Source organism: Cryptomeria japonica, chromosome 1 (assembly GCF_030272615.1).
Source record: "Cryptomeria japonica chromosome 1, Sugi_1.0, whole genome shotgun sequence".
Classification (NCBI taxonomy): domain Eukaryota; kingdom Viridiplantae; phylum Streptophyta; class Pinopsida; order Cupressales; family Cupressaceae; genus Cryptomeria; species Cryptomeria japonica.
The window spans coordinates 73526843-73545638 of NC_081405.1; the positions used below are offsets into that span (position 1 = coordinate 73526843).

At 33.6% G+C, this 18796-nt stretch overlaps 1 protein-coding gene across 2 annotated transcripts; it reads right to left on the minus strand.

Moving 5' to 3' along the window:
- Window positions 1-269: 269 nt before the first annotated feature.
- On the minus strand, window positions 270-16806 carry LOC131041873 (glutathione S-transferase DHAR2). Of its 2 annotated transcripts, none has more exons than XM_057975099.2 (6): window positions 16390-16806; window positions 7333-7423; window positions 7067-7210; window positions 3040-3157; window positions 1980-2120; window positions 270-604 (listed from the first exon to the last, which is right to left on the minus strand). In XM_057975099.2, exons 1-6 carry the CDS (start codon window positions 16574-16576, stop codon window positions 518-520), a joined length of 768 nt encoding a protein of 255 aa, XP_057831082.2. In that variant the 5' UTR covers window positions 16577-16806; the 3' UTR covers window positions 270-517. The 2 variants fall into 2 exon arrangements, with proteins under 2 accessions (XP_057831082.2, XP_057831081.2); XM_057975098.2 differs by lacking the exon at window positions 16390-16806 and adding an exon at window positions 9030-9328.
- Window positions 16807-18796: the final 1990 nt, after the last annotated feature.

Consider the following 18796-nt stretch of genomic DNA (forward strand, 5'->3'; position numbering starts at 1 on the left):
TTACTAATCACCAATCTGTTATTTTAAGCGTAAGTCCTAAGAAACCCAATCATGTCTGAGATCATAATGTTAGCAGTTTCTCAACTAATAAACAATTAACAAGTATCAACCTCCTTTTTCCCAGAAAACAATCAGATTTTTCACAAGTTTCCCCTGCATTTTCTACCTTGGAAACCACCAAATTATTCACAACACTGTCATATGAAACCCCACAGAAAGAAGAGATGAGTATAAGTCAGCTCATCAAACAAAACATGAAAGGAAGGATCTCACAAACTAGTAATAGATATTAATTTATATCGTGTTTGTTTACAGATAACAACGTTGACATCTACACCAGGTGTAGCAATGAAGATACGAAACTTGTTTCAGAAACCTGTTTCTTTCACTTCAACCTAATATTAATAGAACAAACAAAACACATTATTACACGATACTGTACCATATAAGGTTACGTGTTAACTCCACTTCCAAAACATCATAAACATCACAGCTTGCTCTGCTGCTCCCCCTTAGCTTAAGCATTAACTTTTGGCGCCCAGCCTGCAATAACATATTCCTCGGCAGCCTGTGTATGAAGAAATGATTCTCGAGAGAAAAGAGCCTGTAGAGGAAAATGTAGACCCATTACTGGCCACATAGAATATAGTTCCAATGTACATCTAACTATTGCCAGCACAGCCTAAATAAAAGAACGTGATCACTAATACAAGAAACCATACAAATGGAAGATACCATATGAATTCCAGACTAAAACACAGCTCACACAATTCCATTCAGATACAACACGAAAAGACATACGAAAATAGACATGGAACAATTCTATAACACTATGGATTTCCTACAACAAAGTAACAAACTATAAGGATACTGTACGTCCATATGCATTGTTATCTAACATGAGCAACATACACATATCAGCCTTCAATTGAATAGTGTAGTGCACACCTACCAAAATTGACTATGTGCACACCAACCAGTAGACGTGCACACTCGAACCATGGGTTGGAAACCAAGTTTGAGTTTATGTACGTAAGCTTTACAAAGGTTAATGTTAACCCATATTAAGCCTAACTTTACTTTTGTAATAACAGTACAGAGACAAAAAACAAATCTCTAAGCTAATAAGTTAGTAATGACAAGGTCAAATGGGAGAAGCTCAAAAGATAGAAAGCATGAGAGTTCAGAAAAAGGAGCCCAAAATTCAAATCCCCAAGAAACGAGTAAAAAAGTAGAAATTGGGTAAAACACCACATCCAACTCATTGGATATGCTACACCCCAATGGGCAAGGACAGGTGCAAGGCCCATGCAAATTTGACACAATTAATACCTCTCAGTCATTACATCTTGGGTGAAGGTCATCCTATATGTGGAATTCACTAAATCAAAGAAAAGAGACAAACTAATTACAAGAATGGTGCCGATCAATAAAAAGGAAAAAGGGGCCCCAACTGCATCATTGAGTAAAGAGTTCATAACTTCAGAGTCCATGGCAACACAAAAAATGATATTAGAGAAAACCTCATGGTCTTGAAGGCCTTACCAAGTTTAGTTAAAAAGAGCATGGCCATAATTCATAGATATGATAGTTGTATCTTGAGATTTACTTTGGTAGTCATAGCCTTAATAAGGTGCCTACAGACGCTTGCAAATAAGAACATCTGCTATCTTGTTCTTTTTGTTTTGGGGATGATGTATCGAAGTACAAGGATAAATGTAGCCAAGGTTTAACCTATTTAATAGAAAAAGCTTAATTATCAAAAAAGACCATTAAACGTAAGACAATCTACCCTGGAGCACAAAATTCCGAAGTGATCCAGAAGACATATATTTTCTTATAACTAGAATGGACCTTAAAACTTAAAATGTCTAATTCCAAAGTAGTCTATTTTCAATATACAAATATAATTGTAAAGAACAAGCCATGTTGCATAGAATTGACCAATGAAGTCAATATCATAGAGAGGAGACACATACCTTTATGTAGTTGTGAACATAAGAAAACTCTTCCGGAATAGACCACTTTTTGAAGTGACCCAAAACAATCTTCAAATGGTATAACTTTGGAGCAAGACTCAGGTCCACCGCAGAAACTCTCTCCCCGTCAATAAATGGACCCTGCCCAAAAATTGAAAATGAGTTTATAGCATGTTGAGAGCAAAATAAAGTCAAAGAAACTCGAAAGAGCTTTTAGGGGAATCAAATACCAATTCTGTGAGCAATAAACTACCAATAAGGGATCGCAATTGCAATAAAATATTATGTGGATTTCTTAGGGCAACATTACAGTCGCATTTACACATTCTTAAAGAATGTATATTACCATGAACTGGTTTTTATCTTCTCCCTTTCAAGTAATAAAACACATATCTTAACTTGGGGTCATATCTTGTAGACTACGATACCTTGAAGATAAAGTTGATGCTTTCTTCCCATCATTTCTTTACCATAGCAAGGGCAACACGTTCTAAGACAGAAGATACGATACAGTAACCATTATTAATGGCCTAATAAACCTATCCTTGATAGTAGGCCTAATAGACCCATCCTTAATAGTAGAAATAAGTTTTCCTCAGTTCAAGAAGAAGATTTCAAGCGATTTTGTATTAAGCTGAAGAAGATTTCAAGCGATTTTGTAATCAGCTGTATGTTTTTTGCATCAACATTCTAGATCACACTCAGTAATCCATCATCAGGATGAGGAAAGAATTGTGATGATAGATCGCTGAGTATGATCTGAAACATTGATGCTAAAGGAACTGACACAGCTGAAGCCAAAAGAAATGCAAAGCAGACCTTTATTTTATAATATCATATTAAAAGAACTAGTTGCATCACCTTTTGGAGGAACCTTGAGGGTATACAATATCATAAAAAAAGTTGCATCAGCCTATACAAATCTCAAAGATTTATTTAGTTTACTGTAACACAACTTTATTCAGATGAATTTATCTTTTACAATGCTCAAGTCAACTTGCACAACATTTTTATATCAATCAGAATTTGTATTGCATGTTTATCATAGAAGCACACTTACATTAGCTTTCAGGTATTCATCCAAGGCACGCAACTCATCCAATAAGGCTTGCTCTTTGCCATCATTAGGATCACGACTTTTCAAGAAGCCAATGAATGTTGGGAAAATCTTCGACCCTCTACATCAACACAGGTATTCAAGAGAATCATTAAAGATGCAACAAAAAACTTGATCCAACAGATGTAAGATACTCATGAAATTTATGCCAAGTGCAAAATTAGAAGACAGAAAATACACGTGCACCAGAGTGTGAAAACCATATGCTATTTTCTCTCAACAAGAATCAAAACAGATTTGCTAATGCTTAAATTGCCCAGTAAAATAGATTAAAATACCTTAATTTTATGCCATACAAACCCTAACAGCCCAAGGCTTAATTCAAATTTAAAAAGTTACCACCATAATACAAAAAATCAAACATTTATACCATAAATGGGCAAATGAACGACAATGCAAATCATAAATTATACAACATAATTACTTCTTTTAGCAGATACATTCACTGTCTCTTGATTATAACTCTACTTTGCCTCTAGTAAAATCTCACTTAATAACGACTTTTGAGGCTTCAAAAATCTTTCCAGACCCTGACTTTCTTCATTTGAAAATCAATCAAATACACAATTTTTTAGAATGTTTTGATCCATCTAGATTTGTTATTATTTCTATACGAATGTTTGTGAATCACCTGGATTCTTCTCACTTCCTAAGAATTTTGTTGCTTTAGCAAGAAAAATAATGTTCTCACTTGAAGCTACACTTAACACCCATATAGGAAAAAAAAAATTAACAAAAAGTCTAACCCTGGCCCTACACAATGAAATAATGTTTCACACTTGAAGTGGTTACACTTACCACACAATCTGGGGGAAAAAAACATAAAGAAAACTATAATCCTGGCCCTACACACTCTGTTGACATTGTGGACGGATACCTCATAGGTTTGGTTAGAGTGGGCCAAAGATTTACTCAATGCATGTTCATATAGTAACCTTTAGAAGAGAGATTGATTGATAATCATGAAATTCGCAAATGCTTATGTCAATTTTTACCAACATCTAGAAGCACTTAATACACTCATGACCACTTATATCCATGGCAATATTAGAAATTGAGTTATCCGTGCTCCTTTTTATTCTGATAAGCCAGCAGATTAAACAGAGATTATCTGAATTGGAGCATGAAAAATCACTCAAATTCAGCTAACTTGACTTAATCAGTTGTACTTGTACTTCTTGGTTTATAAGAATAGAAAAAGTAACGACGAATCAAGACATGTTGTAAACTCAGTAAGAGAGGATTGAACATGGAAGTAATACAGAATCAAATGCAAGAACAGTGTAGTGGCTGAAGAACCAAATTGATGACAGCATAGTCACATTGTTATCACAGACAACAATGCTATACAAAACAGGGTGTCGGTTTCATTTGGTTCAGTAACATTTCATATGTGTTTTGACAGTTTCATATGTAATAGTGGTTTGCCCTATGTATGTGGTGCTTTTGCCAATACTATAAATATTGTCTCTTCAGCTTCCTTTATGTCTTGGAATTTTCCTCTGACTCATTTTGCTCACCATTTATCATTAAAAATACACTTAGGTATCAAAAAGAGTCAATGGAAGGAAGCCAAGATAGACAAGAGCAATGATCTAAGAGAGCACTGACGTAGAAAATGGCTGTACAGCTGAGATAGCTGAGAGCAGCAATCAAGCAATGTTAAATAAGCAAGTAATTGACAAGTGTCAGGATATTGTTGATAAATTTTTGGCATCCTTGAAGGCTGTACAGTTGGGATAGCTGACGTGAGCAATCAAGCATGTTAAATAAGCAAGTAATTGCAAGTGTTAGGTACTGTCAATAATAATTCTGGTATCTTTAAACACCTTAAGAAGTAAAGTTGTAAAATTGCAAGAAATATAGTAAAGACGAGGAATCATAGCTTCACCCTAATATATTTTTTCCCACGCTGGATTTTGCCACCAACATTCCTTGTGTTTCTCTCTTTTTACATGTGTGTAGATTAATTTCCTGCTTAATTTCATTCTTGCAGTTTAATCTACTATCTCAAGCACCTAAAAAATCATAAGAATCAGCTGAACACCTGAATACAAGTATAGTACCTGGTCATAACAGCATATATGACTTGCCTCCATGTCACATAAAGCCAATCTCACATTAAGTAACCATCACTCTTTGTTACACAAATGCATGTGTGGAATGGAGAAGAGTGATATATTTTTAGTAGCATGTAAGTAGGAGGCACACCAAGCAATCAATTTAGACATGCATAAGAGCAAACGCACCATTCCATAATTAACGTATGATGTAGAATGCAACCATAAAACTGTAGAGTTATCAATTCACAGCTTTAGATTGCTAATTAGTACAGAACTTGTTTATAGCACAGTAGGGGAAGCATACCCATCAATTTACAGATTGGTATTATTGTTTCATTAGCATAGAACTTGTGAACACATTAGGAAAAGTAAATCCATGTTGATGACTCATGCATTGGAATATCCAGGCCGATTAAAGATAAAAAGAATTATTACTGTGAAAATCTAGAAAAATCATTACTAAGAATAGTATAAGCAATTCAAATAAACAAAGAAAGATATTCATCTTCAATTGCTTTTGTATCAATATGTTAACAAATTTGTAGTTTCTGTGACACTTCAATAATTGTCTAATTAGCAGTTTCACTATGTAAATCATAATGCATTAGTCTCATTCTTTATTTCAGCAATTCTCATTCTAGGGCTAAAATATTTGAGAAATAACTATGGTCTAACAAATCAGGGTTGATTACTTCTTCAAAGTACCCCACTTTCTTTGTTGCTAATAGTTTCACTAGCGTTCAAAGTCTTTTCTTAAAATGTTGTAGTAGCAAAGGTTTTGATATTCTCAATATTTATTCTAAGCACTTTCTTCATACTTTGTGTTAATACATATTTTGATAGTCCAATTATATGTCCCATGGTTCAGAGACCCTAACCCAGCTTCTTCAAGGGATATCCAGCCAAACATAGATCCTTTCAAGCTTGCTTCGCATTAAACCTAAGTCTAGCCATGATTTTTATCAAACACAATTAACTTGACACTGGGTACTGTTAAATGAATTCTATTAGAGCCAGTTATTGTAGAATTCACTTAATGGCCTCATAGTTCCATAGATATCATGCAAAAATCATGCCATCTTAGTTTAGAATCAAGAATAAATTTCCAGGTAACAATAAGAAATAAAAGGTTAGGAAGCTGCATATAAAGGTGTTAACAACTTAACGTGTGATTATATACGAATTCTAGAAAAACAGGATGAAGTTGATGAATTTGGTACACAAATTGAGGTATTACAACTTAAATCTGTGGTACTCATTTGTTATTATACATGAAAACTCATCTTCTAGAAAATCAGGATGTAGTTGATGAATTTGGTACACAGGTGAGGACTAATATTATACCCTATGGGTAACATTTTTAAATGAGTGGTGAGGAATGACCCTTGGTCTAAAGTATGAACTTCGACTACTATGGCTTTGTATCCAGCAGAAAATGGTCTAGCAGAAAGACATAGCAACTGTAATGATGGTAACCCAGTTTCATGCCCCATAAGGCATGCTTATTACACTCAAAAATAGCTTTTATACCAAATGAGGTTTTAGAATTGATATTTAACTTCTAAATTCAAATAGAAGTTCTAAGGCTAATGACTATGGGAGAGAAAAAAGGAAAAACTAAATGTTACTTTTTGATTAGTTATAGATAAGCTTTTAAAAAGTTTATTTCAGTATTGAATGCATCTATTAGCTTATTCTGTTTGGTGGAAGCTGGATGCACAATGTTGGTTTTTGCCATCTAGCTAATGTTAGAAAGATTTGAACTTCAGCATATACACATCTCTTGCAGATCCGCAACACCCCATCATTTCTAACCTTCATATTAAACTTTCATCGGAATGCTAAAGTAGATAAAGGATTAACATATTTAATAAAGATGTAAATGCAAGCAGGATTTATACACATACACTGATGCCTTCTCAGGCGGAGTTGCCAGAGATGGCTCGGGATATTTCTCCTCCAATATCTGGGTGATAACATCAGAATCTGGAATCCACTTGTCGTCAATCTTAATGAGAGGAACTTTTCCTTCGGGACTAATTTGTAAGAACCTGTTTACCACTATCATAATATTAGCCCCTAAAATTTGTAAACATGCTGGCGACCATTGCTTACACGAATATTTCTTAGAGAGAGGACAGGAAAATACTGGGCATAAAAATTGATGAATTACCAGTCAGGCTTATCACTGAGGTTTATCAACTTCGTGTTGTATGGGATATGCTTTTCCTCCAAAGTCAGCAAGACCCTCTGCGTAAATGGGCCTGCATTCATTTAAATTTAGTAGATTATAAGTCACACTAATATGTTCCAAACACCCCAATCATACAACACACAACCGGATCTTTATCATGTATAAAATAATTTAATAAAACAAAAACAAAATCCGCTCCTAATAACACCATCAACAATGCCTGCGTTTCCAAACAACTTTTCTTTGGCTTTGTAAGAAATATCTAGTACATTAGAAAATCAAAGAAAATAAACAGATGAATCTAACAGCCAGGTTACAAGGAGAGTTCCTCTGAATATCTGAAATCTAAAAGACAACACTTTATTTGTTTTGAGTTTTTTATTTTAATGTTTTTATTTTAACATTAAAATCCAAACGTTTCTTGAAAAATCTGAACTTTCCTAAGCTAGGTCAAACGCTAGTTTTGTTTTGAAAATTTTAAAAAGCATACAGACAAAACCCTTATATTCAAAGAAACGCTGTGAATACCCCGCTTTGTTAATGGCAAGACTCCAGCATGCCTCAAGTTTTCTTTTTACAAAAAAGTGTACAGATAAAATCCTTATAACCAAAAGACCATTGCGAATGCCCACTTTGCTTTGAAAAAAATTGTGAAGACCAAACCCTTATGTCGAAAAGACCATTGCGAATGCCCACTTTGCTTTGAAAAAATTCGTGAAGACCAAGCTCTTGAGAACAAAGAGTTGTTATATAATATAATGGAAAGACTCTTGGAACGGCCCCTTCTTCCACTAAGATATGCATGACCCAAAATTTTGTTTTTGAACAAATTTCAGAAAAAAACCTTATGTCCCTAAGGGTGTTGTGAAAGCCAGCTTTGCTTTGGAAAAAAATGCGAAGACACAACACTGTATCCAAAGATTTGTGATATAATGTTAACAGGAAGAGTCCTAGAATGACCTCTAATTGCAACAAGGTTTGACCATGTCCCATGTTCAAAGAGAACACATATCTTCTACAAGTTAAGATTTAAGGAAGTGGCCTCAACTTGTAACTGAATGACACCAAAGCTTACACCACACCTTTAAAATACAATCATAAATTTCACAGTGACCACACAAACTATCAACCAAGGTCGAGACTCGATGCATCCAACAATTAAATTGTTTATTCCTTTTAAGGAGTGTGAGGAATTGTGGTGTAATTAAGAAACCAAATCTTATGAAAAACTGTAACGCTGAGTGAACCCTAACGATTCCACTTAACTAAGGAAGATTAACGTTGCCTACGACTACTTACTCAGAAATGTATATAACCCTACACAAGACGTACAAAGAAAGTGTATTAAAGGAACTCTGATGTAATCTTAATGGGGGATTTTCAGCACCCAAATTCGAATCCCCCCCAACAGTAGGGAAGATCATTAACCGCAACAACTATAGGGTTAATTAGCGCATAACACATTAAGTCTACACCACAAAATGTTAAAATTTTAGGGCGCATAAATTCACCCGTCAATTAATGACATTTAAACAGAATATTTTTTAACAAACGTATATTTGGATCATTGCTCTTTCTCAAGTTTCAAACCAGGTTTTTAAGCTCGTGATTATAAAAAAGATACCCCAAAAGATTAACAAGGAATAGCGGTGGGAATTAAAAGCAATAGAACATACAGTCCCCAGGTTTATCGTGTGCGCCTGTAGCAGCCTTAACACAGACATCCAAAGCCTCTGCCATTTTAGCGACCACGGGTCGAAATCCGACTCGCCCACAAAATTTTCTGCTCGTGAGGCCAATTTGAGGTTTAACAGTTAAAACCTTGGCGAAACCAACAGCCGATGTTGCCGCTAACATTGCCATTGAAAATGGTTATTTGACACTAATATATAGAATCTCCGCGCGTTCTAATTACGCAAATGTATTTACTAGTGCTGTTTGGTTGACTTCAGCATTAAAAATCCAACGATTGAGATATAGTATATGGTCCAAGAGACAAGGAAAAGTGATAGGCTTTTCAATTGAGAATATATTTAGAATTTTTGAAGAAAAATATGTGGAAGCATGATATGCACACATTTTGGGTAGGAGAAAAATATGTGGAAGCATGATATGCACCCATTTTGGGTAGGAGAAAAATATGTGGAAAATGACAGAGTATTACTTCATCATATGCGTCATACCGTGTTACCTTTTGTTTTGCTTTTTAATGGGTAGTTAAAATCTTAGCCGTTATAATCCCACTCATTGGATATCTTGTTTGTAAGAAATTATGGTGCAGGTCAAAAATATATATATATATATATATATATATTTAATTTATAAGAATTTTATATTAAAAAATTTGTATTTAAATTTATTTATTGATTTTATCAATCATACATATTAAATATGAAAAATATTTAATGTTACAATTCAAATAAATTTTTAAATGATTTAAGATTAGAAATGTCTTAAAATTTAAAAATAATTAAATTTTATTTTGATAAGATTCTAAATTGTATTATAATATATATTGATATTAAATAATGAAAAATTATTAATAATATATGTCAAAATCTTAAAGTTTACTTCTTATAAGTAAGTTTTTTAATCTTATTAGAAAATATTTAAACAATCTTGTTAAAAATAGATTGTTTAAAAATATTTTTTTTTAAAATTAACTAAGTTTCTAAATTCATTTTAGAAACTATTAAAAAATTAGAAACTTATATCTTTGAAAATTTTGTAAAACAATTCAATATTTCACAATAAATATATATTAATATTATAAATTAAAATAATATATTATATTTATCTATAATAATTTTTTGAATTAAAAGATCATACATATAATTTTATAAAAATATACAATCTAAAATTGAAAAAACAATTATTTTAGACCATCAAGTTCCAGGCTTGATCAAAGGTGCATCATCAAAGGTGCATCCTAGATGCTGGATTAAACACCTACCTTTAAAGATTATTTTTGTTTCTTTATATCAAAACATATTTTATAAAGAAATAAAACACAAAACAAAATAGTAAAAGTTAAGCATTTAAAAAGAAGGCCAATTATTAGTTTATTTTGTCAAGGAAATCATATTTATTATATTTATTTATTTAAATTTTTTTAAAAGGCTTTATATTAAGTTTATAAAATCATTTAGCTATTTGATAAAAAAATTTATTAAGAGTGAAGGAGGTGTATTCTATCAAAGTTGTCCAATACACAATCTTGACCTCAATTCTTATAGTATGAAAACCTTGGACTCGACAAAACTTGATTCTTGATAGACTCATTTAACATCATTTGGCTTCACTAGAGGATGAAGAGAATATTGATATTCATTTAATTTTAAAATACTATAATGATGAAATTCATATACAAAAAACATTTACATTTAATTACGTACCTAGTTTGAAAGAGTGGGTCTACAAATACCATAACCTTGTGTGAAGCTCAGCATCTTTCCTAAGCTTCACTTATTTATATAGGCATGTACCTTCCGTTACACTTATCCATATCTACTAAGTTACCGATACTTCAGGTTTTGCCCCCAAATCCGGATACGATACGTATCGGATTCGGATTCGCCCTGGAATCCCTGTGGATTCGGACAGGGTACTGATTTTTGCCTCCTGAAACGTATCCGTTTTTGGAGTCACGATTCCAAACGCATCCGGTGTAGACGTGGCGATTCCTGGGGGTTTTTTTGACGAATCCGCATCGGTCACAAATTTCGAGGGTTTTTTCACGGGTCGAATCATGTCTTTTCACGTTTTAAACCCTAAACCAAAGCTAAATGTTAAAAAATGCGAAATCGAAAAACGCAGGTGAGAGGTGAGAGGAGGCGCGACGGAGGCGCGACGACGGCACAGAGGTGCGACGGAGGCATGACGACGGCACAGAGGAGGCCAGACGGGAGGTGCCAGAGCAGGAGGGCGACGACCGACAACCAGCCCCCAGTCTTTCCGGCGCATCCTCCATTTTTTCAGGCTTCCCTGCAAGTTTTTGTTAAAATAATTATCATAGGTTGTTAAATAATTAAATTTTATTATAAATTTTAAAAAAATTTATTAGTTTGTTAAATTTTATTATAGTTTATTTAATAGTTTATATAAAATTAAATTTAATAATTTATTTAAAATGAAAATAATTAAATTTAAATTTTTAATTACAAAATTTATTATAGACTATAGTTTGTTAAATTGTTTGTTAAATGAAAACAAACTAACTATTAAAAATATAATTTTTTATTTTTAAATAATAAAACTATTTTCAATTTTGCTAGTTAATAATTATTATTATTATAAATATGAATATAATATTTAAAAATAAAAAATTATATTTTTAATAGTTAGTTTGTTTTCATTTAACAAACAATTTAACAAACTATAGTCTATAATAAATCTTGTAATTAAAAATTTAAATTTAATTACTTTCATTTTAAATAAATTATTAAATTTAATTTTATATATTTTAATTTAACATTTAGAATCTATTGTTTACTATTAATTTATTAAATATTAATAATTATTTTTTAATTTGTTGTAGAAATCATAATGGCAACGACTACTAGCTTTACTCCTCAAAGCTCTACTCCTCAACGGACTTTCAAAACTGACCCAAATTCACCTTTATGGAAATATGTCAAAATAATAGACCAAGTAAAAGGTGGTGGAACATTTTTATGGATATGCAACTTCTGTAGTACGAAAAAAACTAGCTCCTACAGTCGTGTCAAAGCCCATTTTTGTGCCATTCCCCAACAAGGAATCAAACAATGTCTAGGAAAGGATGGAAATGGGATGTCACCTCAAGAAATAGCAGGATATATTAGAGAGCAAGAGGAAGCAGATGCAAGAGTTGGTCGTGCCTCAAACCATCCTTTGTTGACAGGAAGAGGAAGTAAATCAAAGAGGCCCCCTACTTCTCCATCTTATAGCGATTTTCCTGATATCGTGGTAGAGAGCCACCCATTCTTGGACCCAATTAGTGAAGAACCTGTTATTGTGAAGAGAAGCAAGGGACCATTAGAGAGAGCATTTAAGAATGATTCTAGAGAGATTGCAGATCAATCCGTTGGAAGATGTCTATATGCAAACGGTTTGTCATTTAATGTGGTACGATCACCATATTGGCAGGATATGTTGAGAAAGGTAAATGAGGCTCCACAAGGGTACACAGGGCCAAGTTATGAGAAAGTGCGTAGCACCTTACTAGCAAAGGAGGTAAAAAACATAGACAATGCATTGGCTCCCATTAGAAATTCATGGAAACAAAGAGGGGTGTCCATCATTTCAGATGGATGGAAGGATACCAAAAATTGGCCATTAATTAATGTAATTGCAGTGTGCCCTAAAGGGGCAATGTTTCTGAAAGTTGTGGATTGTGAGGGACAGGTGAAGGATGCACAATTTATTGCTAACATCCTTATACAATGCATTCAGGATGTGGGACCTCAAAATGTTGTCCAAGTAATAAAGGACAATGCAAAGAATTGTAGAGCTGCAGGTATGTTGATTGAGACACAGTTTGAACACATATTTTGGACACCTTGTGCTGTCCACTCTCTCAACCTCATGCTACAAAAGATAGGCAGGAAAATACATTGGATCAAACAAATTTATGTTGAGGCTGAAGAGATCCAAATGTTCATCACAAACCATAACATGTCACAGGCCATTTTCAGATCATTTTCACAGTTGGAGTTGCTAAAGGTAATTGAAACACTTCAATTTTTAAAATCTACATTTCACTTTGATGGTTATTTAATTTTTATTTTTTTATCATGTCTTCTTTGTATTCTAATTTTTATTTTTAATTTTTGAATAGGTTGTCGAGACTCAATTTGCATCCAACACAATCGTCTTGAGGCGACTTGTGAAGGTGTGGCAGCCACTTGCTAGCATGGTAATTAGTCAAAGTTGGTCCCTATGGAGGCAATCCAATACTGAAAGGGCAGCAAATGTAAAGCGCATGATCCTAGATGACACTTGGTGGGATCAAGTGGAATATCTTTTGAGTTTCACTGAGCCCATCATGAGTATGATCCGTTATACTGATATGGATCACCCATGTTTGGGAGAGGTATATGATGGCATTGACTCCATGATTGAGAAAATGAAAGCCATCATCAATGCAAAAGAGCAAGATCCCGAAGAAACTTTCTTCAAAGAGGTTCAATCAATTTGTGTTGAGCGGTGGAACAAAATGACCACCCCACTACATCTTCTTGCATTTGCATTGACTCTCAAATTTTATAGTGATGAAATGTTTGCTAAGCCATCAAGGGTACCACCATATAGAGATTCAGAAGTCAGTGAAGGGTGTAGAACAACACTTACTAAACTCTTCCCAGATTTTGAAATGGAGGATTTAATGACAAGTGAGTTTGCTGATTTTGTAGCCTCCAATGGTCAAAGTGTTTCTGATCTCCGTGACAAGTATAAAAAGGATTCTCATGCTTGGTGGTACCTCAATGGCCATACATCACCAAACCTTCAAACTCTTGCAATCAAAGTTTTATCGCAAGTAAGTTTCTTAATTTTTATTGCTCTCTAAATTTAGATTTTTTACTATTTTATAATTGTCACCCTCTCACTTTGTGTCAATTATTCAATAGGTTGCTAGTTCCTCTTCATCTGAGCGAAATTGGAGCACATACTCCTTTATCCACTCAGTGAAACGCAACCGACTGGCAACAAGTAAGGTGGAAGAGCTCGTTTATGTGCATTCAAACTTGCGCCTTCTTACTCATAAACAAAATGAGTATAAGGATGGGAGCACAAAGTTTGGGGATGTAGATCCAGAGCGAACTGATTTGGATTTTTCAGCTGCCACACAATCTTTACTTTCTGGGGAGTCTGATAGCCAATGTGCTGCTAGTGCAAGTGGCAGTGAGGCTGCATGTGGTTCCAGTACTCTACCTACATCATCTAATGTCAATGATGATGTTGATCTTGATCTTCCTAGTGACCCATATGATGCTATTGCTGATTATTAGTTGTGTTATTTTATTGTTGAACGGTTGAGCCAGTGAACAATGAATTCGATATCTATCATAACATTCAAAGTTTGACAAATGGATATTTCATATTAGATTAGACTTATAGTAAATTTGTAATTTTGTTATAGACTTATAGTTATATGAATATCAATATGAATCATATGTGATAGTTCCAAGTTTTGTTTAGCATATGGATGATATGTGGGATTCTAAATTTAATTTTTGTTTCTACTTATTAGACTATATATATGTATATATTTATGATTTTTACTTTTTTTTGTACGGACGTACCTATATGTACCCAGCCCCCCCTAAAAAAATTGGCGTACCAGTGTACCGTACCCACGTACCCGTACCTGTGCCCGTACCCATACCGGCAACTTAGCATATCTATGCATATACTAGTACATCTCTCATTTATCTTGACTCTACTTGTATCCATATTCGGTCGAAGCTATTCTAGCTCCAAAACAAACCTTTCGTACAGCGTGACAGCGATGTGTTAGTCAATCGCAACCGTTCATTGCAAAATCGATGGTGTAAAACGTGCAACTAACACGCGTGTTAGTCAATCCATACTATCGTTTTGAAGCCAAAATAGACGTGTCCACAAATATTCACCCTTTATATAATAATTGTGATCATTTGTACTAACTAAACTTGTATTTATGTATTTAATACTATATGCTTATATCATTCATCTCTCATCCTCATATTCAAACATCCTCTCTCATCCTAAAAACATTCAAGAGATAAACAATAATGTAGCATTCCAGTTTAAACATCAAAACAAATAACAAATTTATATATAAAACATTTAAGAACACTTGCTCATTAACCAAAGGAGACTTCCCACTCGATAGAAAGCAGAAGGCAGAAGGAAAAAAGACCCTTACGAACCTGGAAAACTATCCTGCCCTTATCAAAATCCTTGGTATCCAGCACCTACAAAATAACACTAGGATTTGCTGCATGGAGGACAAATTGGCAGTCCAGTATGATTTTCTCTAGTTTTACCCCATTTTACGAATTCCAAGTCCCATCCCATCTAAAACCAGAGTAAAAATCTCAATACTATGAATTGAAAATTCCTGAAAAATGACCAAGTTTAAATCAGGGTACACAGAAATACAATCCCATGAACATTGTCCATGACTATATACTCCATAGCAAATACAGTCCACAAACCTACCCAATATTTACAGACAAGAAGATCTTAAAAGGAATCGTTATGTAATGATAACGAGATTTTTCAAAGACCTAAATTCAAATCTCAGAAACATTGATCATGCCTACCTACTCTATGTCAAATAAGGTTCATAAGACTACCCAGGATTCACATATTAATGGGATTTTTCAAAGTACCCAAGAACAAATCTCAGCCACTGTAAACAAGACCATAAATGGGATTTTTCAAAGTACTCAAGAACAAATCTCAGCCACTGTAAACAAGACCATACCCATCTAAAACATATTCCACTTAATTTCAAAAGAGGCAAAATAGTCTTATCTACATATTATTTTTCTTTAAGCAGAAATCTTTTCACAGAAGGTACATTGAGGTTTATGTTTCTTATATTGGAGCACAACCCATCTAAAATTCTAAATATACACCACACAACCTCAAAAGCTGCAAAATAACCTTACCTATAAATTATTTTCCTTTAAGCAGAAACTTTTTCACAGAAATTACATCAGAGTTTATACTACTTACATTAGATCAGAGTTTATACTACTTACATTAGAACACAACCCATCTAAACATACACCAAACAACTTCAAATGAAGCAAAATAACCTCTTCTACAAATCATCTTCTTTTAAGCAGAAATCTTTTCACAAAAGATACATTGAGGTTTATGCTTCCCACATTCAAACACAACCCATCTAAATATACACCACACAACATCAAATAAAAACATAATAACCTCACCTACAAATTATTTTCCTTCAAATAAAAGTTACACTGGAGTTCATAAACTGGTGAGTAGAAAAACAAGGGCCCAGAAAATAAAAAATAAGAGAGGTAGAAAAAAAAAACATACAGTCCCCAAGTTTATCCGGTGCACCAACCGCAGCCTTAGCACAGATATCCAAAGCCCCTGTCATTGTAGCGACCACGGATCGAAACCCACTTCTCCCACAAAAATGTCTGCGCCTGAGGCCAATGTAGGGCGTTACAGGCACAACTTTTACAAAATCAATAGCAGATGTTGCAGCTAACATTGCCATGTATAATGGGTACTAACCCCAATATATAGAATCTCCGCGTGTTAAAATTACGCAAAATTATATTATAATAAATATAGTTTACTTGACTTTCAACAAAAGCAAATGATTCTTAGGAGTAAGATGTGAAGGGCAGTAATGTTTGTTTGTTTCACCTGTAAACTATTTGAATGCAAGCAATAATGGTTTCTTCTGTCATACGACATAATACGGCGGTCCCAGATATACGGAAGGATGATGCTTTTTAACATGTGTGTACGAATGTACATATGAAATCAGAATGCTGTAGAAGAATTAATGTGTGGACATGAAATGCACACAATACAACAAATAAAATGAGTGGGTCTCATGGAAACTGGAGTTACTTTGGCTTTTTTATTTGCCCATAAGAAGGTAAGGTATTGTTCTTATTGGTTCTTGTGTTAAATAAAAAAATTATTTTTTGTATTGAAGAAGATTTGAGTTCGGTATTATCTAGAAGCTTATAATATGAACTTTGCTTTAAATAAGATTTTTTATTTTTAAGTTTGTTTTTTTTGTAAGGGAAGAGGGACTAACTTCTTCAACAATGTATATACGAAATATCTCGTAAGATCTTTATTTTTTAAGAAATGTAAAATAGATACTTATCTATCTACAATTAAGATTTGGAGGTGTGACTCGTCATGCATCTTGTCAAAATAGTATGTCTAGGGTGAAGTGTTCTAAAAATTACTTTTTAAAGATTCATATTCCAGGGGTTGGATCAGGGTTACTTTTTGCTGAGTTTTGAGATGTCAAAGAGGTGAGTTGAGGGGAGACTAGTCCCTTGGAGGTGGTGAGCCATGCTTGAAATAGTAGCCACCAAGTTAATCCACCTAGTACGAATCAAATTGTGAATTGAACCTTGGACCTACATGAGATGAACCAAAAGCTTTAGCACGACCATACCAATCATTTGAGTTGTTGGGCTACCTCCCAAAATATCATTTGATGTTAGCAAAATATCATATTTTTATGCAAAATATAACTTATATGCTTCCTAAATGGACCAAATACCTATTAATAACTATAAATCTTTGTTATCTCTAACTTTTATAGCCAACACAAATAAACTAATAGTTTAACACAAAAAACTATTTGTTGTTATAAAAACAACACATTTTTTTTGCTTGTCTTGATCTTTTTCTCATAATAGATCATGGAGTATGATCCAAAACATCAAAACAAAAAACTTACATGATCAAAACCAAAAACTATGCACAACAATAATATGAATTGTGAAAATCATATGATTGCAAGGCATGCTTAGTATGAAAGCAAAGCAACCACAAAAACAAAGGCACAAGCATAAGTAGGTAATGTTTCAAGAGAGGTATTGTCTATGACTTTTCAAGCAAGCTTTATATAAAATATTAAATAGTTTAACTATATCTATTTAAAAGATGTTAATAGATATCACTTGATGGTTTTTTAGACAGATATATATTTTATTATATTTTAATAAATCATATATTCTATGTTTTAAAATATGAAAGTCTTAAAAATACATTATTTCAATAGTTTTGTATGTTATTTTATTTCTTTAAATAAATAGGGTTCATGAGTAAGGAGGTAGTTTTCTTGATAGATGTATTTGAAAAGGGCAAGGGCACATCAAGTTATCACTTAAGAAAAAGCCTAATTGAGAAGAAGAGACAAGAGGACTCTTAGAAAGAACCTTATGAAGGATAAAATCAAGGTATTACCTAAGAATCACATTACAGAGATAGAAGGATTTTATATTTAGATTCATCTTAAAACACTGTATAAATTCAAGAAAAATAATATATTTTGAGCTTGTGTGGAGAAATATGGCTTCTAAAAGGTATCACAAGAGAACCCTTGAGAAATTTATCACCCCAAGAAAATATATTGGGCCAAGGAGATCACGATTGAAAGTTTTCATACGAGAATTCTTGATAAAATTATCGCCAAAAATAATTGAGCTAAGGGGGTTGTTCTTGATTTGATCCAACTCTTTTTTTTTTTGTCCTGGGCGTATCCCCATGATCCATCCCATCACCCACCCTGCCTTGCCTTAGTCTTACCTACTACCAAGTTGGGGCCAAGAAATGGGCAAGTTGGAGTGAGACTAAAACCCTGGGGATGCATACAATTGCCTACAAACAACATGCATTGACTAAACCTAGGCCTCAAAATCGAACCTAGAACCAACGAGGAGCAAATCCATTGCCCAAGCTA

What these genes read in the sequence shown, in the direction of transcription:
- LOC131041873 (XM_057975099.2), bottom strand. Translation starts at nt 16,576, where the DNA reads ATGGCAATGTTAGCTGCAACATCTGCTATTGATTTTGTAAAAGTTGTG. An exon ending in ACCGGATAAACTTGGGGACT is followed by an intron (nt 7,424 to 16,389) that starts GTATGTTTTTTT and finishes AAATGAATGCAG; the next exon opens with GCCCATTTACGCAGAGGGTC. An exon ending in CTCAGTGATAAGCCTGACTG is followed by an intron (nt 7,211 to 7,332) that starts GTAATTCATCAA and finishes AGTGGTAAACAG; the next exon opens with GTTCTTACAAATTAGTCCCG.